Source organism: Lepisosteus oculatus, chromosome 2 (assembly GCF_040954835.1).
Source record: "Lepisosteus oculatus isolate fLepOcu1 chromosome 2, fLepOcu1.hap2, whole genome shotgun sequence".
NCBI lineage: Eukaryota > Metazoa > Chordata > Actinopteri > Semionotiformes > Lepisosteidae > Lepisosteus > Lepisosteus oculatus.
Window position 1 is genome coordinate 46303045 of NC_090697.1, and position 27612 is coordinate 46330656.

Below are 27612 nucleotides of genomic sequence, written 5' to 3' on the forward strand. Positions count from 1 at the left end.
TTGTATTGATTTCTTTGGTGTCCTCATGCTTTCAACCCTAAGTGGAATTTTTATTCCTGTTTTTACACATTCTTTATGAAAGGTTTTAAAATGGTATTTGGATTTTCCTCAACACAAATCACACAAATATGAGTTCTGAAGCAAGGAAGCTCGTGAAGGTTTATGAAGAACAGGCAATCATGTAACAGACTGCAATTCCTTTGACACCAGTTGACCTAAACTCAAATATCATCAACATGTGCACACACACACATGTTCTCTCCTTCCCCTCCTTCTCTTTCTGTCTCTCTCTCCCTGTGCTGATAGAGCTTATTGTGGCCAAATAGGCTTAGAATGATTGCTATGGCAACTGCAAATCATAATCAAGGAGTGAGGGCTTCATCAGCCTGTGATCCAGTCAGGTCCCCTGACAGTACATCAAAACTGAAGCAACAAGTAGAGGCAAGACAGAGCTTCCATTTGTTCAAGGCTGACAGAAAGTGCCAGGAGACCACGGGCTGGAAAAGAAACTACAGACACGATACTTCAGCAAACATCCTATCTGTGCTGCTTATTCAAAGTCCCTCTTTGCCCTATTTTTGTTCCTGTTCGCAGAAATTCTGATTCTGCAGTGCGAAGAGGTTTAATCTGGACTAAAGGAATAACAACCCAGGTAAGTTAAGTTGTTTAAGAAATAGTGGAAGAGTATTTGCTCAAGCTTGAAGAAAATCTATAGTTAGCAAGGGAATAAGGTATTCTTTATGATAAATGGAAGTCTTATAGCTCTCGTGGTAGTTTGCAGGTTCAAAAATGTAACGCATCAACTGCAAAAGTGAAGAAATGCTATAAATATACAATGCTAAAATGCATGGGAAAAGTCATGCTGACATATTGGCAAAAAAGTTAAAAATTATAGTAAAGTGCAGTAAAATATGTTCTGTGAAATCAGATGTTCTTCAATCCATTTGAAGGAGTGAGAATATTTAATTGGAGCATAAGATTAAGAAGGCAGACATAAATGAAGAAGAGTATATGTTTTATAAAAAGCATGCTTCATCATAAAAACAATTAACATCTCTGTTAATGAGAAAATCCAATAATCAATGTTGCAAAAACATAAAATGAAATACAATACATAGTACAGATAAAAAGAACACTAAACGCTTTTCAAGTGAGAAGGCTTTATTATAGAAAACTGAATCCATCACGTTGTCATTTATGAAATATGTTTCATTGGAGACAAAATCTATCAGTGTGTAATGCACAGCCCATCTGCCCATTCATTCTCAGAAGCTATTTCACCTGGTGAGGGTCCTGGCAAAACAAAGCCTATACTAATAGCTCCACAGGGCAATGGGGAAAGGGATAGTTCAGAAAAGCCAGTCAAACGTTACCAGAGTATCTGTGGGAAATGGTAGTCAAATCACCTGGAGAAAACCCATGTTAACTCCAGGAGACCATGCAAACTTCACACAGACAGATATTCCAGTCTAGAATCAACCTCGAGATCTGTGCTTAAGGAGCTCTTAAGGAGCTAATTCTCATGCCACCATGCAATGAAGCCAGCCCTTTAATGCATCATTAAACAGTCAAAGTCTCACATGGCTAATTGATGCAATGTGTTGCCTAGGTTTTAAACTGGGGAATAACAGTTTGAGTTATTACAGTAATAACAGCTGAGACCTTACGAAGGAGGTACAAAAGGGCAAAGACAGAAGATTACACAAAATATACAGTATATGCACATGATTCATTCTCAGAGAACTCTCCTTGACTGTTAAGTCACAGAAGTAACAAAAGCATCAAAGTCAGACCCATGCAAGATTCATTTTGACCTGAGAACAATATGGGTATAGAGTATTTCTTTACTCTGAGATACATATGCAAATAAACGTTAAGGACTAAATCAGAAGCAAATCAGAAGTAATCTGTAGAATACTTTAAACCAATGGAAATCCTAAAATCCTGAATTGTATTGGTAAAACCGTTTATTGTCTGACTTTAGTTATTCTTATTATTAAAGTTAAAGTAACATGATGAATAGTATTTTATCTTAGGAATACCTTTACAACTATTTCATGAAAAGGGATATACAATAGGAGTTCAGTGGTTTTAAAACCACAATCTGTGAATGTAAATAAAGTGCAAACAGTTATAATTTATGTGTATAAAAATGTTACATGTTATTTCAACATCTTTTCTGATTTGTTTTTTCTTTAATATTACAAGGATTAGTTTTTGTTTATTTTGATTTAATTTTAGCAGTACATAAGTTGGCGTAATTATCTTTTCTTCTTTATTATTGCTTTTTTTGTATTTTTCTTCTGAAATTTGTCAGTCAGTGTTTAGAGAAAAATATTTTTGGTTACTGGAACAACAACATAATTCCTATGTTTCTTCATACAGTATGATTTCTGAACATGTTGTGATAACCAGTGAAAGTTGATCACACTGGTTGATTCATATTTACAATGAATGCTGCCTTAATTACTCATTACTTTTGCAGTTTTTATAAGTAATATCTTTAAAAGATAGAACGCACTATGATCCTCTGGTGAACACAAATTTACTCATTGTTATCAAGAAAAGGAATGATGCAGTTACAAGCTTCAATTAAATTTGGCTGAACATACATACTGTATATACAATTAAAACGCCCCATTTTCAGTATGAAAGTAAAGTATCTGAGTATTTGGTAAACAATCAGCAGATTTGTTTTAGTTTTGTGTTAATCTGAGTTTTCTTGTAACAATACTCCACAGATGTAAGCATTTAAGTAATTATGGAAAATCACCTTTTGGATTAATATAGAATAATGAGACAAACAAGTGCTTACAGCTGGAGAAATGGAAGATTAGTTTTGGACAGACTACTCAGCAGTAAAAAAAAGTAAGTTTGTTTAGATCTTTTATGAATTTATGTTTATTAAGCTAAAGCTCTCTTGAACATTTTGAAACAAAATGAACAATTAATAGACAAAGTGTTTTGAATTATGTTGCTGGTAAGTCTTATTGGTCTAATCATCCTCACCCAGTTAGTTCCTGAAGGTTCCCCATGAATCTGCATCAACCAAATCGGTTGGGTGGTTTGCCCCAAATGTCCTTAGCCCTTTGTGGAAGGAAAAGGGGGGGGTAAATGAGAGAAAATCAGATTTTCTTTACAGAGGTCTCCTGATCAACAAACTCAGCTGCTTCCGTGTGAGTATTGATGATCCTAATTTATGTCTCTGTGCTGTTTATTCCATTGCTTTTAAAATCAGACAAAATAAATATTCAAATAATTGTTCAGCACAATCTATTAAGCAATAAATAAATGCATGACTCTCTTTATTGTTTTTTTTTCTTTATCAGGAAAAGGTTCTGTAAATCAGCACGACAATGCTGTTGTGACCATAATCTGACCCAGTTATCAAATGCGAAAGGGCATTCCTGTCTGGCAATTACGCAGAATTAAAAAGTCAAAGAAAATGAACAAAAAGGGTTAGTTGAGGGTTAGTCAAGGTTTTAAAAGATGGCATGAGTCAATGTCTTTCTCATCTCTCCTAGGGCACACTGCTCAGTCTTCAGTGTCTGCCTCTGTGGCAGTTCAGATTAGCCTCAGTACAATAGGCAGTGGTGGAAATGGGGAAGCAGGCACCTGGAGATACTAGATTGGTGTCTATTACAGAGACTGGAGTCCTCTCTTATGACAGAGCGGACTCCTCTGGACTCCAGTGTCATGTCTGGGCTTTTTGGAAGTATGCAACTTGCATCATATTATATTATATAAACCCATCATATAAAATAAAATGCACTTAATTTAACACAGACCAAAATAGCATGTGGGGTCAGAACTTTCAAATAAAGGAGGATAAGAAATATTATCAAATCATCTCTTTTTTTTAAAGTGTTCCTTTGGTTAGTTGGATCCACTAATTTCGTTTTATAGGTTTTATTCTAAATTTTAAACTGATACCAGTTTAAAATCACAGTAGTGGTGGGATTGACCCTAATATAAGCAGGAACTCCTAATGGTGATATTACATTAACCGAGACAACTAAGACAAGGCAGCTATCAACACTATTCTATGTGATTCCTAGACACGCAATGTGGCAGCAGTGTGAAGTTGTAGTTAAGTCTCTGGGCTTGTTTGTGCACAGTTTAAATCCTATACAGGGGACATTACTCTTGTACACTTTAGCTCCATGTGAATTGTTTCAGTAAAATGTCCTTATTTAAATGGGTATGTAGAGTATGTCATTTGGATATTGGCAGCAGTCAATTAGTTCTGCTTACAAAAACATAGAAATACTGTTATATTATACTATATATTTATACCAAATAAAGATTTTATTTGTAACACAAATATTGTATATACTAATTTTCAATAACTTCCAATATCATTGTTTCAAAAAAGGGTGTTCATTGACTTTCATTGTCATATCTTACAGTTTGTTTTCATAAAATCAGTGAAGCACCCTATCCCTGTAATGCAGATGCAAAGTGCATTAAGAAGCTAATTGCCTCTTTTAATATGTGAAAAGAGCACTATGCTTTGGTGTCTATTTCAGTTATTTACTCAATTACTTTTGGTTGACAATCTATTAATTTTAAAGAAGTTAAAAGGCCAGATGCTTGGATACTGTACATATTCAGTATTTGGTATCTGTGGTTGTTTTGATTTTAATGGAAGTTTTAGAAGGCCCACATCAAAGCAAGACATCACTGGTTTTAGATGTGATTTCTGTTGTATTTAATGTATTCTTTAACATCTCTAGGTTTTCCTTTGATGTGCAAAACCAGAAATATATATTGTATTTGCCACAATATTAAAGTTAAAAGCCTTGCTGTATTTTGGCCCCAAAACATATAAAGAAAACTTTGCAATACCTAAAACAACACAAGGAGGCAGAAGAAAGTGCCTTAGAACCTTTAGTGAAAGGTGATCTGTCTTAAGAGGTCAACACAATCAGAACATTTCCCTCAGGAAACCAAGTTTCCACATTTTCATTTCCTTCTCATTATTGCAGCGCTATAGATCTTGACTGTTCACCAGTCAGACACTGTAGAGAAAAACAATAAGTTGATAATCATTATTTGTTCAATTAATTGTTTTTGCCTAATGAAAAAGATTTGGCACTGTTCTCTGATGTAGATGATTCAACTATCTGAAAAAATGTAAGCATTAAGCGCTATTTGAATAACTACAATGTACATTTTAGAACATATTGGAAAGACAAGGCAAGTAGATTCTCTTTCTAATTCGGAGTTCTACTACAAGCAGAGCTTTGCAGTGAAATATGGTTCTCTCTGTCTCCTGATAACGTAGTTCCATAGGTGCGAGCAGGGTCCATGGCGTCGTGGTTTCGATGGAATGAGCCGTACCTCCGGCAGGCTCAGAGAAGCCCCGCTGACATGGTGACCGACACCCTGATGCTGGAGCTGCGCTGGCAGCTGAAAGAAGCAGAGAGGTTGCAGCGGGAACGAGACAACGAGTATCGCCGCATCAAAACCGGCGTGGACTACAGCTGGCTGGTCAGCAGCCCCAAGAACAGCTACGACATCACGCCTGGAGAGAGGCTGGAGCTGGAGGACGTCTGTTCCAAGATACATCCCTCCTTCTGTGGGGCTGTAATCCTCAGGTGAGCCACTGCTCTAATGCTCCTTCACTACCTGATGCTTTGGCGAAGAACTTAACTCTGAGCATTAGTCTTTGTCATTAGTTCTGGATGTGGGACATGTATGGATGCTTTTAGGAAATAAAATGTATTTTTTGGGTGGCATAGTGGCACAGAGGTTAGCATTGCTGTCTTGCAGCATTGGAGCCCTGAGTTCAATTTTGGACCTGGGGTGCGATGTGTATATGGAGTTTGTTTTTGTGAGTTTCTTCCAGGAGCTCCGGCTTCCTCCCACAGTCCAGACACATATTGGTAGGTTAGATTGCTTCTGGGAAAACTGGCCCTGTTGTGACTGAGTTAGTGCCTGTCTGTTCTATGATAAACAGACGTCCTTTACGGGAAGTATCCTGCCTTCTTCCCTCATGAACCTGTATTGGATAAAGCGGTCAAAAATAGACAGATGTCTGACTTTTAAAAATGTAGCTACAGTAAATGGCAGAATCCAAACCTGACATGGACCAGAACAATTGAAAAAGACTTTCAAAAATCAACATTATGGATATGGATATGGAAAATCAACATTAAATTGTGTGAGTGTTTTCTTAGAGGTCATTTGAATTAAGAAGTCACTCCCAAGCAACTAAGTGACCAATCCACAATGAATTGTCACTTAGTTGAGAATTCACAATGAAAACCTAGCCAAGAGCAGATTTTGCAGCAGCAGAAAACATACAATACATATGGATAAAAATAAATAAGTTGGTAAGTAAAGAATCAGTAAGTCCAAATTAAGTTTTCCTTAGTACTTAGTATTTGGTAAACCAATTGTTGGAGCAATAGTGATTTCAGGCTGACCTAACCAGAATATTTTTTGTCACTGAGCAGTAGAAAAACATTTAGTTTTTCTCAAGGAGAAAGATAGATTCCATTGTTGATTAAAACACAAAATGTTGTAGGCAATGTTGGAATACATTTCTGCTGCTACTTGTCACGTACTGCTAAATGAGACATCAGAGAAATTTTTCTAGCAAATTATTTATGTACATTCTTTAATGAAGAAAAGATCTAGCATTGTCAAGCCGATGTGCCCCAATCATCTTTGGTATTAACACAAGATGAAAATAATCATTATTTACTTCTGCTGATTGCCCATTGAACTCAATCAAGACCACTTCAGAACTAGCTTGAGTTGAACTCTCCAGTGTTCATTGCTTTTCACCAAGATTAGAGATCCTGAAGGACAACAATCCTCATCAGTCTGTTGTAATATTTTGGTCTTGTGTGTAAAATATTTTAAGAAATCCATTTTCTATCCACTTCATGGTCACAGGGGAGCCAGAGCCTATACCAGCAAGCAAAGGGCACAAGATGTGATACTGTACATCCAGACACAAATATGCACAAACTTGCATCAGGGCAAGTTTATATAGTAGCCAGTTAACCTACAGTACCAGCATGTCTTTGGATTGTAGGAGGAAACTGGAGCACGCAGGAGGAAACCCACACGAACAAAGGGAGAGCATACACTGTACAAACCACACACACATTTCACCCCAGGTGTTGAACCCAGGGTCTCGGCACTGCAAGGCAGCAATACTAACCACTGCACCACTGTGCAAACATCTGGAAGAAAATTCTTTGATTTTTAATTTTTGCTACTTGCTTCTTCTATGTGTTGACATTGACATTATTTATTGACTGACTGGGTTTTTGGCAGCGACAGGGACAGTTTGGGTAAGTTCTGTTGGTCAGGGTTTGGACAGCCTGCTGCACAACAGCTGCTCCTGTGACTTGGATATCTTATCCGTGCACTTGTGATCTTGACCGAAGCTGTGAAAGAGATTCTCTGAACTTCTCTAGCTCAAAGCTATCTCTCCTAATGCCTCTCTTCGGCATGGGAAATGACCTCCTACAGCAGTCCATTGCCATTCACTGCAGAGTGCAAAAATAAAAACATGTTTTTAAGTAATAATCTTCACAAGATAGTGATGCATATCATTTATACATATCACAATTAAATATATAAAATTGAATAAAGAAATATATGAGTAAAATAGCTAGTGTGTAAATGTTTTCTTAGATCATTTCTCATTTATGGAACATGTTAATATCTGTGCATGCCCTCTCATATGTATGCACAATAAAATAAATATAAGTATAATGTAACAAGGGTGGAACAAGGTAGAAATCCACATTCAGTTTAATTGATGTGAGTTAAACCTCTGTAACCACAGTGTATTTTGAAAAACCGTGATAGAACACAATAGTATTTTGCCAGCAGCCAAATCACCCTGCAACTCACAACTGGCAGCCCACTGAAGCTAAGCAGGTGTGAGCCTGGTCAGTACCTGGGACCTCCTGGGAAAAACATTTGCTGCTGGAAGAGGTGTTAGTGGGGCCAACAGGGGGCGCTCACCCTGTGGTCCATGTGGGTCCTAATGCCCCAGTATAGTGATGGGGACACTATACTGTGAACAGGCGCCGTCCTTCGGATGAGACGTAAAACCGAGGTCCTGACTCTCTGTGGTCATTAAAAATCCCAGGGCGTTTCTCGAAAAGAGTAGGGGTGTAACCCTGGCGTCCTGGCCAAATTTCTCATTGGCCCTTACCAATCATGGCCTCCTAATAATCCCTATCTATGAATTGGTTTTATTACTCTGCTCTCCTCCCCCACTGATAGCTGATGTGTGGTGAGCGTTCTGGCGCACTATGGCTGCCGTCGCATCATCCAGGTGGATGCTGCACATTGGTGGTGGTGGAGGGGAGTCCCCATTACCTGTAATGCGCTTTGAGTGGAGTGTCCAGAAAAGTGCTATATAAGTGTAAGCAATTATTATTATTTTTTTTTCTTCAAAGAAAAGCCACCTGTTTTAACCTGACCCTTGTAACAGTGTGAATATAATGCCTTGTATGACCAGCCTTGCATTCCTGGTTTTACTATGGTGAAATGGTTCAAATAGTTTAACAGCAACTAAAAGAAATGTATGAATGAATGTCTGTTCATCTTCAAAATACTCAATTGAAATCTGCAGGAAACATAAATAACTTAAGTGGAAAGGGATATAGCTTGTCTTTTAAATGAGTGGTCTGATACTCTAGCAAAGAAAAACAGATAAGGAACCAGGCTAGTAATGGAAGAAAGCTACAGTATAAGCAGCAGGTGTCATCTATTTAAAGAGTCTAACAGACGTATTGGGTTCTCTTTGAAAATAAGTAGCTTTGGGTGGCAAAGCCTTTTCTCTTATAATGAACTGCCAAAGCCAGCTTTATTGGCAATTCTGGGAAACAGGAAAATCTGATGAGCAGATGCTTGAAACCACACAGTGGATTCCAATTGCTTATGTAAAAACACTTATATTACAGCTCTTAAAGAGCTTTTTATTTGCAGTACACAAGTATATAGAGAATTCAAAATTAACAAGAGTCTTAAACTGTATTAAAAGTATTTGTGGGTGTCCCAAGCTGCTTTGTGTTAGCCTTGTTCTTCATGTTTAGTGCAAGGAAGCGAGTTATAATGTGATCTTGAAGTAAACAGCTTTACTGCTAGCCTGTGAAGGTGGGCAGTGTTTTTACCACAAGGGGATTAGACTTTGAAGCTGGGGCCTGTGGTGTTGTTCGATAGTGCTTATCGTGAGCCACAGGAGTAATTTCAGCAGGGGCAGAATTACACATGTACTGTAGGTTGTTGTATAGCTTGGCTTTCAGTCTAAAAGAAAAAAAAATCAATTCAGGATAGCATACACAAAAGTGTCGATAGAATTCTGAACTGATTTGGTGTTATGTTCTGGTTGTCTCTAGCAATGAAATTATAGTTTTGTACTACTTTCATCGGGTGTGTAGGTACCACACAGAAGATGCATGTTTTGGGAATAGTGGGAATGCTCTTCAAAGAAGCTGCCATACTGAGAAAGACTGTACACTATTGCAGCAGAAATGGGCCCATGAGTGAGAGGAGAATAATTAATAGTCCAGGTGTTTTCTGGGTTGTGCCCTGTTAAAGAGGATCCACTCTTTAGGCTGAGCCAACTTTACAGAGATGAGTGTTTCCCATAGTCAGTCTTTGCTCCATAGACAAAGACTTCCATAGTTTGTGACTTCCACAACGATCATTGTATCCTTGATCTCTCCCAGGTTCAGGCAGCTTGTAACAGAGTATGAACCCGAGGTCCATGAGGTGTCTCAGCTCTTTCGCTCTGTTCTCCTGGAGGCCCTGGACAAGATGAAAGACGAGGAGGAAGCCAAGAAGCTTTCCAGGCAGTGGAACAACAAGCGGGCGATGAGCCTGTCGCTGATGACCTTCAAATCCCGTGTCAGGATATACCCCTTCGGCAGCGACATCAAGACTGTCTCTGAGGATGTGGAAAGGGGTATGGAGCACAGCAGACGAGTGTGGAGCATGCCAGAGTTCAGACACAAAAAGGGGGTTTGAAAGGCTGAAGGAACTGGGAGCTTGTGCTCTTAATTAATGTTGGTCTCTTAAGTCTCTACTGCAGTAAAACAATGTCCATACAGTGTATTGTCCTAGACATATTTTCACCTTTTATCTCCCCATTTTATGTTCAGTTAAACATTCAGTTTTTTGTCAAAAAAAAAAAAATTGAGAGATTTTGGTACATAATCTCTCAAATTAATACAATTCTATCTAACAACACTGTTAAAACAAAAATAAAGACTGTGTTAAACCACTATCTTTGTAATTGACAGGAGGGATTCTACTGATAAGACTAAACCAGGCCTCTTAAAGATTATTTCTTTATCATTTTTGGCTACCACCTAAAACATTTCCAAGTGTAATCAAAAAATAGATTTTGTGCAAAATAAAAAGACCTGAATTTTGTAAACCTAAAGAGGTTACAAAAATCAGCATGCTTCCAAAATTCTTGCAGGAAAAAAAAGCTTTTTCCTCTAATTGAAAGAAGAGTTTCAAAGTTAACTCTTTTCCATTACATAGAAAACAAAATATTCCCAAAAATGAATATCATGCCAAAGGATGAAAGTAACAGAAAATCAATAAAATGATTTAGCAATAATTACAAAATAATTCATAACCTGTTTTTAAATCTTGCTGCATGGAACATGAACAAATGCAGCAAAGATTTTAGACAGGAAAAGGTTACTCAGTCTTTTACAGGGATAAATAACTCTTTTTAATGTCATGACAAGGTTTTATTTTCTAGGTTTGTTCTTGGATTCTGGGAAAATTGGCCCTGGTGTGTGTACTTGTCTGTGTTTGTATCTGCCTGCTTTTTGATGGACTGACATCCCATACAGGGTTTAACATTATGTATCCTGTCTTACGCCTGTTGCTTGCTGAGATAAGCTCAAATTCTTCTGTACATTTTTACAACAATGGGGCTAGGTTTCCCCAGCTCCTACTCAACGTAGTGATGAACAACACCCTGTCAAAACAGATGTGATATTTGTAACAGTAATGTGAGGAGAGTTGGATCCTTTTTAACTGGCAACAACAGGAACAAGTCCTAACGCACAAACTGCACATACGAGTGACAAACGAATGTTGGAACAAATAAACCCAAACTAAAAAAAATTAAATTAATATTGATATAACAGAAGCACAGATTTTTGGTGCATATTTTGTTACGAGTTCAACTGATAGAGATAGACCATAAGCTCCTATTCATATTGATTCAATAAAAGCATAAATAATGTATGTCATTAGGTGAAATGCAGATGAATATTGAGTTGCACAGGTATCAGATACTAGTTATGTATTAGTAGTTATTTTCCTATTTTGGTTATCTTTCAGTCTTTTTTTATATTGCATGAAGAATAATGACACCCAATCAAATGCTTTGTGAATGGCTTGCTGAACTGGCAAGCAACTTAGCTTGCGTAACTAACTGGCAAGGCTTGGCTTACCCTGCTTGAGTAAGGGGCAGCTTCCTGGTCACAGGAGGAGGAAGAGGCTCGAACCCTGTTCAGACAGAGTTAACCAAAGGGTAGCTGCAAAGGTGGGGATGAGGTACAGTATATAAGGGATCAAGGCAAAAAATGCAGAAAGAGATCTTTGTGTGAGATATATACAATAGCAAAAGTCAGTAATGATTCAGATTTCTAACAGTTGAGTGAGACTGGCTCTCCCTCCCATTCCCCAAGAACTTCCACGTGTTTGCAAAAGCGGGGACGTCACAACAACAAAAAAAAACTACTCCCACTCCTTTAATAGAACAAAGCAGTTCAGAACGGTTCAGAAGTGGTGAAGTGGTTTATCCACGGTGAAGTGGATAAAATTTCTGCTTTGCTGGAGCAGTCAATAGAAATGCAGGTGCAGCTTGAGAAAACCAAATTGGTGACGATGAGTTCATGAATTACAGCAATAGCTGAGAACTAATACTCAAAATATATGTACATATATATTAGTGAGAAAATCAGATGGATTTTTTTTCCTACAAGGCATATAATAAGGGATAAAAGCATAGTTAAAAGTGCCTCTTAAAGGAATACTGAGGATGTAAAATTTAGCACGGTGTTAATGCGAGTTTGCCCTTAAATTAGATCTGCATGTGCAAGACAGTGGCATGTGTATCTTGAGTTTAATTATGCTTTTCCTATGCTTTTCCTTGATGGTGTCCTCTGAATGGTTCGACTTCCTTTCATCTTAAAAAGACATGCTGCCTAGGTTAAGTGTTGCCTATAAATTGTCCAAATGTGCTTGCGTGTGTTTGCTCTATGATAGACTGTAATCCTGCCTTGTGACCTACACTTCTTAGGAAAGGGGCTGGGGGTGTTGTACCCTAAGCTGAAATAAACAGTGTTCTTATAATAATAAGAGGGATGTTGAACAACTCACATACTTAACAAAATCCAAAACGGAATGAAACTGAATTCAGACATTTATTCCATATCTGGAAGATGGAGTTGGGGGGGGGGGGGTCATATTAGAGTTCCCTTACTGCTTTCTTTTCATCTTACTACTTAGGGAATGATGAAGGCCTTTCCATTGTTCAAGCTTTGGGATCAAAACACTGTTATTAGTACTTGTACTGTAATAGCAATCTTAGAATGTCAGAATTCTCAGTGTATGCATGACTAGAATATAGAATAGCACATGGATAATGTAGATTGAGTAACTATCTCCTTCAAAGCAGTGTAATTATATTAATTGCATTTTTTTAGCATAATGGAATATACATGCCATCCATTTAATCTTTTTGATGGTCCAGATCAAGATGCATTAATAAGTTGTACCAACAAAAGTGATTGCCATTTTTTCATAGACTCTGTAAGGCTCAATAATATATCCATCTAAAATTACTACCCTTCTAAACAGTGGATATTTAATGATCAGAAACCACATATTATAGTAAATATTATGAGTCAAAAATCAGATTTCTGACATTACCATGCCCTACACAAAACAAAACCAGACATGAATTTGTTAGTCACACTTTTTTATTGAAAAACAATATATAACTACAGACCTAAGAAGAAAACTTCCACTTCTTCAGTGCACCCACAAGGTGACTTATTTCTCTATGGCAAGGCTCTGTATACACACAGTGGAGTAGTGCAGTCGTCACAGAACATTAACATGGCAATGAAAGCCCCACAGTTTCTTAATTAAGAAATTATGTGAGAGTAGTCTAGAATCTGAGAGACATTAAAACAGGGTACATTGGACTTATGTGGACTTAAAACAAAGCTGAACTTAGTCTATCCCATGAATGTCAGATATACACAGATTCAGGTTTAAAGGAACATCTATGGGGATCAATCTGTACATTATTCCTACCAAGATGGCGTAAATAAAAAGTAGCAGATATTGAAAAAAAAGACTTCATTTAAACATAAATAAAGGCATCATCATTGTAAAATATGCAAGTGTTATTTAAGACAAATTGTTTATTTTTTGCCTAACGTTTATATGAATAAACTAATTTTTCCACAAACCTTTATGACAAAACCAGCACTTTAGTTCAAGATCCAGAGAATACAAGTTGATTCTTTTTTTAAAAAAAGAAGTATTTAATTAATTTCAGTGAGAGATATGGAAAAGCCCATAGCACTGATTTTCAGATATAAAAATCTAAATCTTCAATCATATTTTTTTTCAAGAACAGAAATGTTGCTTTTGAAAGTCTTTTATGAAAAATAATTTCAAAATGTAATGTATAAAACTTGGATTTGTGTTTAAACTCCAATAAATTGGGATAGTGGTAATATTAGCTTAGCTTTCTATAGCTACTACTTGGGTAAAGTGGAGAAGGTACAAAATCATGTTACTGTATACAGTATGCTGCATTATTCTTTGCTTAAGACTTTGTAAAGTCAGGAACCCCCTATTTGAAAATGTTGTGAGACTGAATTACAATAATGTTGAACAATAAGCATAGTCTTAGTCTTCATCTGAATTTTAATCTAAACTCTTCAAAATAATACTGTTAATTTACAATTGTATCATTAGAATCTACAAATATAAGCCATTACATCCATGCTTTTCACAGGTGTGCTCTCAACATATCAGACTAAAAAAACAGAGAGGTGTCACCAAACTTAAAAGTCAAAATAGCTATGACTATAGCCATATTTTTTCTACAATTTCCCAGGAGAATTCTCAATTATTTGAATTGATTTTCTTCTGCTTATCATTTGAGTCAAGATTGAGGGCACATCACAAATTCTGAAAAGCTTTTAAAAAAGTTTTACTGAGACATCAAAGAGATTTGGATTAGAAAATAGAGTATTTACTATCATCCAGAGGGGCAAGCAGAAGCCAGTTAACAGAGAAACGTGCTGATCAGAGCAAGAGTTGAGAGATACATATACAAATGTGTTTATGAAGGGGAATCCTGGAAGACAATCTTTAAAAAAATATGGTTGAGGTAATTCACACTAACAAATCAATTTTAAAACCATAAAGTAAATTACTGCTTTGAAAATTAAAATAGTATGCAACTCTGGACATACAGACAATGCCGATTTGACCACAGCACAATTTCGATACAGTGTGCCAGTGAGAAACTGCTGAAGCTTTGTATCAGGAGATAAAAGGGATCTTGGGGCACAACCAGAAGTTTGCAACTATCTTCATTAGTAGGGGCCTCAATCAACTGTACAATTTTATTGAAACTTAATTGTTTTTAAATGTTCCAGACATAACAGGTCTACATTTGAAAAACATATAACATAACAAATGATTACAAAGACATAATTCTTCTTCCAATAGACAGCAAATTATTATATTAGTATTTGTCTGAACAGGTTACTCAAATTTGTAATGCAATTATAACTTAAAATCTACAAAAAGGGAAAACCTTCTTAGTTCTATTCTAAGTACTGTAAAAATAACAAATATTGTACCACCTTCTTAATTTAGCACCTGCCTTTCCCCAGAGCAAAGCTTTATGAAGGATGTATGAGTACTGTGCTAAAATGCTTAAACATAAATTTCATATTTGAAATGAAAGATGAAACTGTACTAAACATTTCTGAGTACTGCCAATTTTTCAGAATGCAACTGGAATTCGGTAAAGGCTAATTAAGGATGAATGTACTATACAATATAGGGCAGTGATGCCCATTGCAGAATTTAAGCACAATTTGCCTTCAATTCTCTGTATTAAAGTACAGGTGCTACACTTCAGATTCAGATGTGCCAGTCACAATAAAAAAAAATGTGGGACAAAATGTATGGTACAATAATAAAGACTTCTCAGGATAATTATGTTGTGAAAATGGTTATTGATCCAACATTCCTTGAGGTTATCAAAATATATTGGCAAGGAGCAAGGAAAAATAAAGAACAAAAGAAGCAGTTCAGGTATGCATGCTTATTCTGAAGATCCCTGAGTTGTTTTGTGGCTCTTCATGATGGGATGCCTGAAATGGTTTATGGAAAATGTATGGGAGGAAAAAAAAGTCCCGGAATACTTTCAAAGTTTCCCACATGTCAGAATGCAGAGTTCAGAAATTCCAGCAGCTCTGCACGATTTTTGTCTCTCTGGAAGAAAGATAATCAGAGCACGATAAGTCAACTAAGTTTAGAGAACAGGAGGCATTTTTTACAATATGTACTATGGGTGTCTTGAACCAACTACATTATCATGTTGTTAAAGCTGAACAAATATGTGTGTTTCCACATACAGGTAAATGGCAAAATAAAGGAAATACCAATATAAAGCGTCTTAATAGGGTGTTAGGCCACTACAAGCCTCCAGATCAGCTTCGGTGCACCTTGGCATAGACTCGACAACTCTATTGTTGGGATTAGACCGCATTCTTCCATGAGAAATTCCATCATTTGGTGTTTTGATGATGGTATGGTAAATGCTGTCTCAGGTGGCACTCCATCTCCCGTAAGCGTTCAACTGGGTTGAGTTCTGATGACTGGGATGGTCATGGGAAATGGATTACATTGTTTTCATGCTCATCAAACTACTTAGTGACAGCTTGTGCCCTGTGGATGGGGGCACTGTCATCAAGATTACACTCCCATCAGCATGGAACTGCTTCACCACAGAATGAACGTGATCAAATGGCTTTGTATTTATTGGCATTTACTTTGGCCACTAAGGGGTTGAATGGACCTAAACCATGCCAAGAAAATGCATCCCACACCATAAAAGAACACAGAACACTTCATGGTGGGGAACAAACCCTTGAGCTTGTAGGTTTCTTTAGGCGAGCTGCCCACATATACTTGTTCATTTGTTGAGAACAGGGTAAATGATGACTCATCTGACAATATAACTTTTTTCCACTGATCAGTAAACCACAGCCTGTGCTCTTTGCATGACTTTATTTGCAAAAGAGAACTTTTAGGTGTAATAAGGGGTTTATGCACTTCAATCCCACCATAGTTTCCGTCTCTGTGAAGTTTTGGATGGATTGGGCTTGATAAAACAGCCTGCCCACTCCTGAGATTGACATTTGCAGTCAACTGATTCAGAGTTTCTTGTCTGTTTTGCCATGCATCTCAAACCAATGCATGGAAATCAGTCAAGGAATATATACTTTTGTCCATGGTTGCCCCTAGCTGATGATGTCTCTCCCTTAGACTTCTACGCCAACATCACTTTAACCACTGTTCCTTGCGTAATATCAGCAACATGAGCATTGAACCTCTTACCAAATGTGCTCCAACAATCACCCCAATCTCAAAGTCACTGAGATCTCTTCTTCTAGCCATGATAGCCCAAATCACTGGCAACTGAGCCTTCCCAGCATTTTAATACATGACCCTAAGGTTGATGGGATGTTAACTGCTTAATTAATGCAGGAACCACAACTGTGTTAAAGCACCTTCTTTCAATATACTTTGTTTCCCTCATTTACTCAAGTGTTTCCTTTATTTTGGAAGCTACCAGTATATTTAGAAATTTCACAACACCCCAGTGACACCTAGTGGCAAATTAGGGTGCAACTTTACCACATGCCTACTACTTTGTAAAAACCTATGACTAAAGATTAAGACACCTTTCCTCATTGTTTATGCAATGAAAACCCTAACAAAATGCATTAATCTCTCTAAAATCAAATCCCAGTTTAATGAACATACTAAACTTGACCAAAATTCACCTGCTTGTCTTTCTTCGTCTTTTTCACTTTCATTTTGATCTTCTTTCCTGAAATCATGCTGTACTTATCACTCTTCTTCTTATCCTTCAAAAACTGTAAAATTCAAAAGGAGACAAATTTGCGTGCACAAAAATCCAGCTCTTCCATGCTGAAACTACAGATTAAAAACAAGTAATTTTAGATAAGTGAAGTTCCTGGTTAAGAAGAAATAACTGGTACCTTTGAGATCTGAACAGGTCCTCCAGAACTCTCTTTCTCGCGCTTGACTTTCTTGTCCCTCTTCTTTTTATGCTTCTTTTCTTTCTTACCTTTCTGTTTATATGATAGACCAGACATGACATTGATTAACATTTTCACATGTGTAAGAAAGACTGAGAGCAGCATTACTCTTACATTTAAGAAACAAGACAAAGGATACATCTTATGGTTATTTTATGGTTCTTTCAAAATAAAAAAGCCTAGACTGACAAGACCTAGGTTTTGTCGTCTAATAAAAAGCTGTACTGACTCTCTCTAGATCGGAAACATTGATATGAATCCTATCTGATAGGGTTCACTCAATATTTCTGATCAAGAGCAGCAGTTTCCTTCCCTGAAGACTGCTAAAGGATCAAGTTATACCTTTTTATGCTGCTTTTCCTTTCTTCTTTTCTTTGCTTTAGACTTGTCACGGGATTCTATAAATACAACAAAAGACCACTTTGTATTATGAAGAAGTGTTTTGCAACAAAACGGGTAATTTCTTTTTCTATCATTGAACACCTTTAGAAACAATCACCTCATAACGCATAAAGACATTATATAAAGTCCAATTCAAGAAAATTAAAAATCTGAAAAACGAAGTACATACACAAAAAGACTATCACAAAAAAAGTCTTTCTGAAACAGTACGTTTTTAGACTACTCTTGAAAGTACCCAATGTGGCTGAGTCTCTGATTTATTCTGAACTTTGAGGAGTACAGTAGTAACAGAAAGCCCTGTCAACTACACTGACAAACAGTGGGAACCTGTTGGCAAGTAAATAATAACACACTGGCTAATATAGAAGCTCCAAGCCATGTTAGGACCTTGAACATCAGCATAAGAATTTTAAAATGATTCCTTAACTTTACTTGAAGCCACTAATTCATTATCTTTAGCACAGTACAGTACTTCTGTTTCCTTGAACAACCTGCTTTGGCATTCATCTTTCCATGAAAGTGTCTTAATTTGTCTTTTTGCTATCCAAACAATGTGGGATTGTGACATGACCCCTTACAAAATGCTGTGTTTCATCAGTTTTCAAAATATCTAGTTTCATTTTTAAAGAGAGATTTTTAGTTTCTGCTCTTTGTCATGATATTTATCCAAATTGTTCAAGTACACAACTGTATTTTATGGGAAATAAGCCCCATTCCCTTACTGTGTTATGACTGACAAGCAAAAACTGATTACGTGCTACAACAAGTAAGACTGCTATGGGGCAGTTACTATATATGCATCCAGTTATATGTCTTCCTGTTCTATAAAGCCTTTGCATCTTGACCGGATGTGACAGTAAGTTGCTTTGCATAAAAGCATCAACCAAATGACTACATGTAATGTAAACAATAATGTTGTCACAAACAGTTGCATTGTTAATACTGAATGAATTTCCTCTGGAATTTCTTCATTTCTAAAGTAATTCTTAGCCTGAATAAAAACATTTGTTTAAATTAGAATAGCAAATAAAACCCACAAAAAATCATGACTATTAGCTGCTAGTAACAGTGGACTAATTGGTTAATCACTGATATCATGAATCCATCCAACACTGCATAAGTGTCTCTACCAGAGACGAGTTCAGAAATAGTTCTGCCCAGGTATTCTCCTTAAGTGGGTATGGAGCAATATGCATTGCACACTGTACTGTCTCAGTGAAAGGAAGAGCACAAGCTGTCCTGAAAGAACCTCATTACAGATATATTTTCTAAAACTCTGGTTGTGGATCAAATGGTAGCCTGGCAAAGAGCCCATTACAGTGCAAGTAATCCTTAAATCTCTGTGTTGAAACAGAACTTGAATTGACAAAATTCTCAGATGTACAACTACAATGGACACCGCATTTTTTCCTTCTGCTGTCTGACCGAATACCACTCATCTGATTCTCTGAAATGTCACTGAATTTAGCCTTGATGTGCATAAATATCTTCTCACTGTCATAAACACTGAACCATTCTGAATAATACTGTAACTTACACCAAGTTATCCTTGAGGACAACATGCTTCCCTGCATCCACCATACTCACCTACCTACACATCGATGAAATGCACATTTTGTTTCTGGTGTGGTAAGCATTTGATGAAACCATGGCAATTTTTTGTTGTTAAAACCAGCTATACCCCTGGTTTCACAACAACACAAGTGGGGTAGTGTCTTCCACAAATTGTAGAAATTGCTATGTTCTGGTCTGAAATGACATCTCTGAACTTTATGCACTGATTTTATACTTTGCACTGCTCTGTGTAAGTTATTAACTTTCTGCACACATCAAGTAAAAAACTAGAAGACACAATTATGCATCAGTATTTATCTTAGTCTTCTCAAGATGATAGATTCCAGTTTGTCACATGACTTTAACCCAATGGCTATAAAACAAAGCAAACCATAGTTTTTCTAAGAGCAATAATGAACTTAAATCATACAGGTTCTAAAACACTTAGAAGTGTTTTTTGAAAAATGCAACTACTTTTTGTGAAATTCATTAAGACTGGTACTGTTGATACCGTTAGAGCACACTTGGATGTGCAGGTGCAGTGAGGTTGCAGAATAAAGTAAGTTTTTATAGAAACAATTTACCATTGAATGAAAAGCACAGATAATTTTTCTGAAGTGCAACCTTGTAGCATATTCTTATGCAACAATGCCTATCTTCACTTATGTGTTCCTGAGAAATGAGTACTGTGGGAAGCAGCACTAATAGAGGTGATTATTTCATTGTTTATATATAGAAAATATATTTACTGTTAGATATTATATAATGTAATTTCTAATTATATTATATATAAATAATTATTTCTTGATATATGAGCAACCTATAAGGACCTCATTGGAGTATCAGTAATGGCATTACTGATATTATTACCACCGAGTATTATTAAAACAGGCATTTTATATGTGTTACGCTGTGGTCCCTGAAAATCAGAACTGTGGCAAATAGCAAAGCTGAGCTCTAGAGTCTCAGAGCTAGGGTTAATTGAGGTGAATGACAGGGTATGATAGGGTTATGACAATGATGGAAATAAGCAGATTAAAAAATAGTGGGCAGGGTGAGTTGGAAACTGCTTTGTTAAACAAAAATGGTCCACCTTAAGGGTAAATCTTCCAGCTGAGAAGAACTGTCTCACTGGAGGCAGCAGACGGACCTGGCGTGAGGATGCTGTTTAGATGACCAAACGAGTGGATCTGATATACTGGGGGGGAAAGAATTAAGGTGAACAGAAAAATGCCCGCTCTTCCAGAACTCCTTGTAAAAGAGCTTGAAAAGAAAAAAACCCACAAGCTAAAAGGAAAGCAGCAGGGAAAACGTTCCTGACGAGTTGCTGACAATGTAGCTCACTCAACGCTGGAGCAGTTGAGGTGAGCAGATAGAAAGCCTCAGCGTGCTCCAGATGATTGAATTATTGGCCACCTGACTGAAAAAATGTTGGCGGTCTGGAAGCGCATTCCGACTGCATTTGCACAGGTTCAGACCTTAAACGAGACCTTGTGCAAATGTGCTGGTTGTCAGTGGCAAATCCAGGACAAGAGCTGCTTCCAGCCTCGGTGTAACAATATGGAAAAGTTTATTTTAAAATTATAGTTACAGCACAAATGCATAGAATGTGGAGACAGACCAGTTTGGAGATTAAATGATCTACAGTTTGCCTTCACTCCTCCAATCTCACAGCTCTGGGAGCTACATCTGCCTGGGCGGCCTGAGACTTCTTTCAGATGAGTGATTACAAATTGCACTGGCCACAGACTGTGTGTGCATCATGCCACAGGCATCCCATCGGCCAAGAGTTTCTTCTTTTTTCGTTGCATCTTGTCTTTAACACAAATAGTAGCAGGAGGAACAACTCTAGATGTTTCTGTCTAGCCGGAAAAAATAAAAAGACATTCTGCGTTTATACAGCTGCATTTGTAGTAATTAAAAAAAATGGCCACGACAAGAGAATCACCTATTATAGAAGTCATATATTGCTGCATATACAGTACAGTGCCTTGCAAAAGTATTCGGACCCTTGACCCATTCTTTCATTTTACTGAATTACAAATCCTACATTGAAATTTAGTTCTCTGAGATAATTTTGTGATATCTCTGTGATTATGGCCTCAGAGAGGCCAACGATCACTTTGAAGGAACTACAGAGTTCAGTAGCTGAGAGCGGAGTAAAGATGCACCAGTCAGGCATATCAAGAGCTCTGCATAACACTGGCTTGTATGGGAGGTTGGCAACAAAGAAGCGATTACTCAAAAAGAACCATATGAAATCACGTCTGGAGTTTGTCAAAAAGCATGATAGTGATCCAGTTGTGATGTGGGAAAAGAGTCTTTGGTCAGATGAGACCAAGATATTGCTTTGAATTTTGTCTAAAAAGCTCTATGTGGGTCGCAAATCTAACACTATCCACACCTCAAAAAACACCATACCTACAGTGAAGTATGGTAGTGGTAGCATCAAGCTGTGGGGCTGCTTTTCAATTAAACTTTATTGTCATTAAACTTACACAGGTGCATAGTATAATGAAAAGTGTTTCTCATTAGTCACTCAGGTGCAGTATATAAATAGGACAGAAGATAAGACAATAGACAGTTACACAATAGCAATAACAGTAACATAAGTAACATAACATAAATAACATGTAATCGAGTAATCAAAACTGCAAACTTCCGCAAACAGAGAAAATATAACAGGACAAAAACAGTGCAAGGTAATTATTGAAACAGTGCAAAAATAGTATGGTTAAAAATAGTATGGTTAATTAATAAATATTAAATACTATTATGCCTGTTACAGTTTTACTGGGCTATCGAGGGGACAGTACAATTTCGGCTTACATGTGTGTGTGGTGGTGTAGGAGTACAGTCGTTGTGGGTACAGGAAGACGTTAGGAGATATCATAATATGGTGGGAGGGAGTGGGGGCGTCACCAACTTGACAGCGCTGGGGAAGAAGCTATTTTGGAGTCTATCTGTGTGCGACTGGAGTGACCGGAACCTTCTGCCAGATGGTAGGGGAACAAACAAGTTATAACTGGGGTGAGTGGGGTCAGACATAATTTTGGTGACTTTTTTCAGACTCCTGGTGTTGTATATTTCCTGGATGGATGGTAAGGCACTGCCGATGATGTGTTGGGCAGTTTTGACCACCCGCTGTAGTGCCTTTCGGTCGGATGCTGTGCAGTTGCCGTACCAGACTGTGATGCAGCTGGTCAGTATGCTCTCCACCGTACATCTGTAGACGTTGGTGAGGATCAGTGGATGTAGGTGTATTTTCTTCAGCCTTCTCAGGAAGTACAGCCGCTGTTGTGCCTTCTTGATGAGACTGGAGGTGTTCAGTATCCATGTAAGGTCCTTAGAGATGTGAACACCTAGGAATTTGAAGTTATTCACCATCTCCACTGCGGACCCTTCTATGTCGATGGGGGAGTGAACTTTTCCTTGTCTTCTGAAGTCAACAATCAACTCTTATGTTTTGCTGATGTTGAGACATAGGTTGTTGGTTCGGCACCAGTCTGCGAGTTGTTTTATCTCCTCCCTGTAGGCAGTCTCATCATTGTCAGTGATCAGGCCCACGACTGTGGAATCATCAGCATACTTGATGATGGTGTTTGTGCTGAACTTAGCAGTACAGTCGTGGGTGAACAGGGAGTAAAGCAGTGGGCTGAGCACACAGCCTTGAGGGGCACCGGTGTTAAGGGTGAGTGAGTTGGAGGTGAGGTTGCCAATCCTGACAGTCTGGGGTCTGCTGGTGAGGAAGTCTAGTATCCAGCTGCAGAGGGTTGTATATAAACCTAGAGCCCTGAGTTTCGTAGAAAGTTTTATGGGTATGATGGTGTTAAATGCTGAGCTAAAGTCAATGAACAGCATTCTTGTATAGGTGTTCCTTTTATCCAGGTGGGTTAGTGTGGTGTGTAAAGCTATAGAGATTGCATCCTCTGTGGAGCAGTTTGTGCGATAGGCAAACTGGAGAGGATCCAGTGTTTTTGGAATGCTGGCTTTAATGTGCGGAATAAGTAGTTTTTCAAAGCACTTCATTATGATGGGGGTGAGTGCAATAGGGCGGTAGTCGTTTAGGCATGTGGGGGCTGATTTTTTCGGTACTGGCACGATGGTGGTCGTCTTGAAGCAGCTAGGTACAGTGGCCTGGGCCAAGGACATGTTGAAGATGTCGGTACAGACATCAGCTATCTGCCAGGCACATGTTCTGAGTACCAGGCCAGGGATACCATCAGGTCCAGCAGCTTTATGTGTGTTCACTCTACTTAGTGATTTCCACACATCTAGCTTGGATAGCGTGGGGGGCGGGATGGTAGGGGAGTCAGTGGTCCAGGTGGTTGGTTCAGGGTTTTGAGTTTCGAAGCGTGCGTAGAAGGTGTTAAGCTTGTTTGGAAGAGAGGGGTCAGTAGCGCTTACAGGGCTTGTTTTGCTCTTGTAGCTTGTGATTGTATTTATGTCTTGCCACATGTGTCTTGGGTTAGTGTTGGTGTTGGAGTGGTGTTCTATCTGGGATTTGTACTGTTTCTTGGCAGATTTTATGCCAGCTCTTAATTCTTTCCTAGCCCTTCTCAGTTCTTTCATCAGCAGAGACTGGGCATCTTGCTAAAATAGAAGGAAGAATGGATGGTGCAAAATACAGGGAAACACTGCAAGAGAACCTGTTTCAGTCTGCTAAAAAACTGAAGCTTGGGAGAAAGTTCATCTTTCAGCAGGACAATGATCCTAAACACAAAGCCAAAGTAACATTGGAGTGGCTCAAGAACAAAAAGGTGAATATCCTACAATGGCCCAGTCAAAGCCCCAATTTCAATCTAATTGAGAATCTGTGGCACTACTTGAAAATTGCGGCGTACAAGCGTAATCCGACTAACCTGAACAACCTGCATGGATGAAGAATGGGAGAATGGGCCAAAATCACTCCTGAACAGTGTGCAAAGCTGGTAGATATGTACCCCAAAAGACTTAAAGCTGTTATTGCTGCAAAAGGTGGCTCTACAAAATATTAAAATGTGGGGATTGAATACTTATGCAAACAGCATATTTCAGTTATTTATTTTTCTTAAGAATGTTTTCTAACATAAAACAATGTCACATTAAAATGATTAATTTTAAGTTTCAGTGTTTTTAAATAAAAATATCACAGAGAACAAAATTTCAATGTAGAACTTGTAATTCAGTAAAATGAGAGAATTGGTCAAGGGTCTGAATACTTTTGCGAGGCACTGTAAATGATACCTTCTACTCTCTAAAAAAAGATTTTTGGATTAAAGCATTTCTGAATAGTGAAATATACAATGTTTTAGTATTGCAAGTATTTTGCATATTTTTCACATTCAGGCCATCAGATGTTGGCATTTCAATTATGTTTAGTTGAAATTTGAGAAATGTGAAGCCATTTTGCATAGAAAAAGAAAACTGCCCAAAACAACTAGAATAATCCTTAATTTAAAGGGAGTTGTGTTGTTTTAAGTGCTATACAACAATTTACAGAGGAATTTGTTGAAATTGATTCTAAAAAGGTATGAACATGCCATTTGATTAAAATATTCCAAAAAGAAAAATAAAGTGAGTGTTTTTCTCTTGAACACAATTGGTAATCTAATATTCACCCCATATAGTGGCAGACAAAGTAGGGAAAAGTTTGCACAGGAGCTCAACGGACAGGAGAGTCCTGTTAGCATCCAGACTGCAAGGCAGAGCAGGAATCTGCACTTACCGCTGCTGCTTGAGCTGCCCGAGCTGCTCCTGCTGCGCGAAGACGAAGAGGACATGGAGGAGGAGGAGGAGGAGGAGGAGGAGGATGAAGGCGACGACGAAGAGCTTGAGGATGATCTGCTGCGGCTGCGCTTGTTTTTCTTCCTTTCCTTTCCTGTTCAAGTCAAAACAGAGAAGAAACCCTGCTTATTGTGAATCAAAACCATGGAGGCCATCAATGAGCTTGTGTAACCTTCTAAGCCTGTGAAAGCTGTTTGGAGTGCTCTGCGTCATTGAGAGCGTTCAGTGTGTTTAACAGCACTGATGCATGACTTTTTAACATGATAGCATACTCCTGGTTTTTAAGAGTATCTATTCAACAAATAAGCTAAAAGCTGTTTCTTGTTTGATTCCCCCAAGTATTCTATATCAGGGGTGGTGTGTTTTATTCCATCTCAGCTGTTAATGGGCTAAACCAGCCAGTTACTGGCTTAGCTGGACAACTAAACAGCTTCTCTCATCTGGTGCTGCTGCCTTACAACCTGCAGACACACTGGTCCTGAGGGACCAGGATTGAACAATGCTGGTCTAGACAGTGTATCCTACGAGTTTCGTTTACTACGTTTCAAGAAGCCCACAATACGCGTGTAAAAGGTCCCCTCAGAAGTTAGAATGACTTGATCTTGGTGTCCAACCATGTCTGCTGCCTTGGCACAACAAAAGAAGCAGTTGCTTTTCAGATGCCTGCTTAAGAAAAATGACACATTATCACAGCTTTAAAAAAATATATTTTTTGTAAAAAATATTTTCTTATGAAGATGACCTTTAAATTGTAATGCCATAGCATTATGATGTATGGCCATTGTCATTACATTACCAACATCAAGTGAAACAAGGACAGCCTCAGGTGTACAGTAAGTGCTGTGTGCTTTTCTGAAATTAATGTGTACTGATGAAGCAAGTTAAATAACAAAATCCTTTAATTTAGTTTGCTTCACACTTTCAGATTTTAAAATCCCTCACCTCAACTCTTCATTTCATGTCTTTGTCCTGATTTTATCGGTTGAATGTAAGTCATATCCTGGTCTACTGAGTTGTTGTACAGACTGTGACAACACACTGAAATTGTATACACACGCTGGTTGAAACAAAACAGAAAGACCCATGACTGACCTCTGCCTCTTACTCCCGTCTCCTCTACCTCAGGTTCACAGTCCCTCTTCCTCTTTTCTCTGGAATCCATGTCTGTCAGAAAGGAAAGAGCAACAACTGCTTCAGTTGCAGGGGAACATAATGAAAACTATGCCTTATGTAAGGCAATCTTGTGAAATGTCTTTCACTTGATTTTATCTCCTCTCTTACTTTCATAGGATACTAGGGCCTAGAGATTTCCAATTACTGTAGCATCTGGACATGGAACAGAGGGTTACTTAGATTTAACGCTATAAAAGTCTATTATTAATAATGCGATTCCTTATTGGTCTCTATCAAGTTTTAATTAAGACATAAGGGGAAGACATAAAATATCCTCGCTTTAAAATAACCTCGAGGTCTTTGTTTTTTTATGCATTTAAGTTAGTTTTTCTTATTTTAAACAGTATCGTGATTAACATTAAAATCTTCAACAGTTCCAATGCAAGATATTCTTAATTCAGAATTCCTGCGGTCACCGGTTATTCTTATATAAACTTAATGCACAAATAATCGTTGTGTATACATTTTGATTAAAAAAGTAACGTACAGATATAATAAAAGTACTCTTAGGAAATCAGCATCAATGAATATCCAGCATCCAATTAAACAAAAATAGTAACACGTGCCAAGTACAATAAAGAGGACCAACATACTGTAACTAATGAGAAGAAACTATCTTCCTCACCGGGAGGAAAACTATAACTTAATATTTTTTCTTTGTACGGGTAAATACTTTGCTTATGTGTTTAGACTCACTATGTTCTATGCTCACAAAGTAACTGAGTAAAATTTATTTCTTATTTCTTTACCATGCTAATCTGCACCGTTCCCTATAACATCGTTTTCCTATCGCTACTTACCTGTATTTAATCACTACAGAGGTAAATTAATTAACCCAGTTATTTATTTTTGCACCCATAGTTAATCCTGATGTTATTACATCGTGATTTTGCATGCATATATCAATAAACCATAACTACACATCTACACATCCGCAAACACCACGGAACATTGCTATTTGTACGTCCCATAATGCATTTCGCTTTTAAGGAAGACTTAACACTGTTGTGTTAAGGTGGAAATCTGTAATCTATCTCAAGTTGGACAGTCAAATGTGGCAATATTTTCCACGTCACTATATTTAGATTGTTATTTAGACTAAATTAAATATGTTAGTACAGAGTACTCATTTAGTATTCATTTGTAAGTTATTACTTACAAATGAGACCACTGAAAATGCTTGGCTGTGTTCACAACTCTGATTCCAAGAAAAGGAATGCAAAGTGCTTCCTCATCGATTACTGATAAACTACTGAGACCTACTCCAAATCACTCATCCCAAATGGAATCCAGCTATATCATTTTGGGGCTTCCTTACTTAAGT

At 37.7% G+C, this 27612-nt stretch overlaps 2 protein-coding genes across 3 annotated transcripts; one reads left to right on the forward strand and one right to left on the reverse strand.

Annotated features, from left to right (window-relative positions):
* Positions 1 to 402: 402 nt before the first annotated feature.
* On the forward strand, positions 403 to 11802 carry rd3 (retinal degeneration 3, GUCY2D regulator). 2 transcript variants are annotated; one of them, XM_006625912.3, is made up of 3 exons: positions 403 to 652; positions 5288 to 5600; positions 9708 to 11802. In XM_006625912.3, the coding sequence occupies exons 2-3, from the start codon at positions 5311 to 5313 to the stop codon at positions 10003 to 10005; spliced, it is 588 nt and encodes a 195-aa protein (XP_006625975.1). In that variant the 5' UTR covers positions 403 to 652; positions 5288 to 5310; the 3' UTR covers positions 10006 to 11802. The 2 variants fall into 2 exon arrangements, with proteins under 2 accessions (XP_006625975.1, XP_015204247.1); XM_015348761.2 differs by lacking the exon at positions 403 to 652 and adding an exon at positions 2720 to 2868.
* Positions 11803 to 12971: 1169 nt separating this feature from the next.
* LOC107077371 (pinin) lies at positions 12972 to 27243 on the reverse strand. Its single transcript, XM_069178684.1, has 7 exons — positions 27089 to 27243; positions 26208 to 26279; positions 25057 to 25209; positions 17736 to 17791; positions 17334 to 17426; positions 17115 to 17207; positions 12972 to 15537 (listed from the first exon to the last, which is right to left on the reverse strand). The coding sequence occupies exons 2-7, from the start codon at positions 26275 to 26277 to the stop codon at positions 15487 to 15489; spliced, it is 516 nt and encodes a 171-aa protein (XP_069034785.1). The 5' UTR covers positions 26278 to 26279; positions 27089 to 27243; the 3' UTR covers positions 12972 to 15486.
* Between the last annotated feature and the right edge of the window lie 369 nt (positions 27244 to 27612).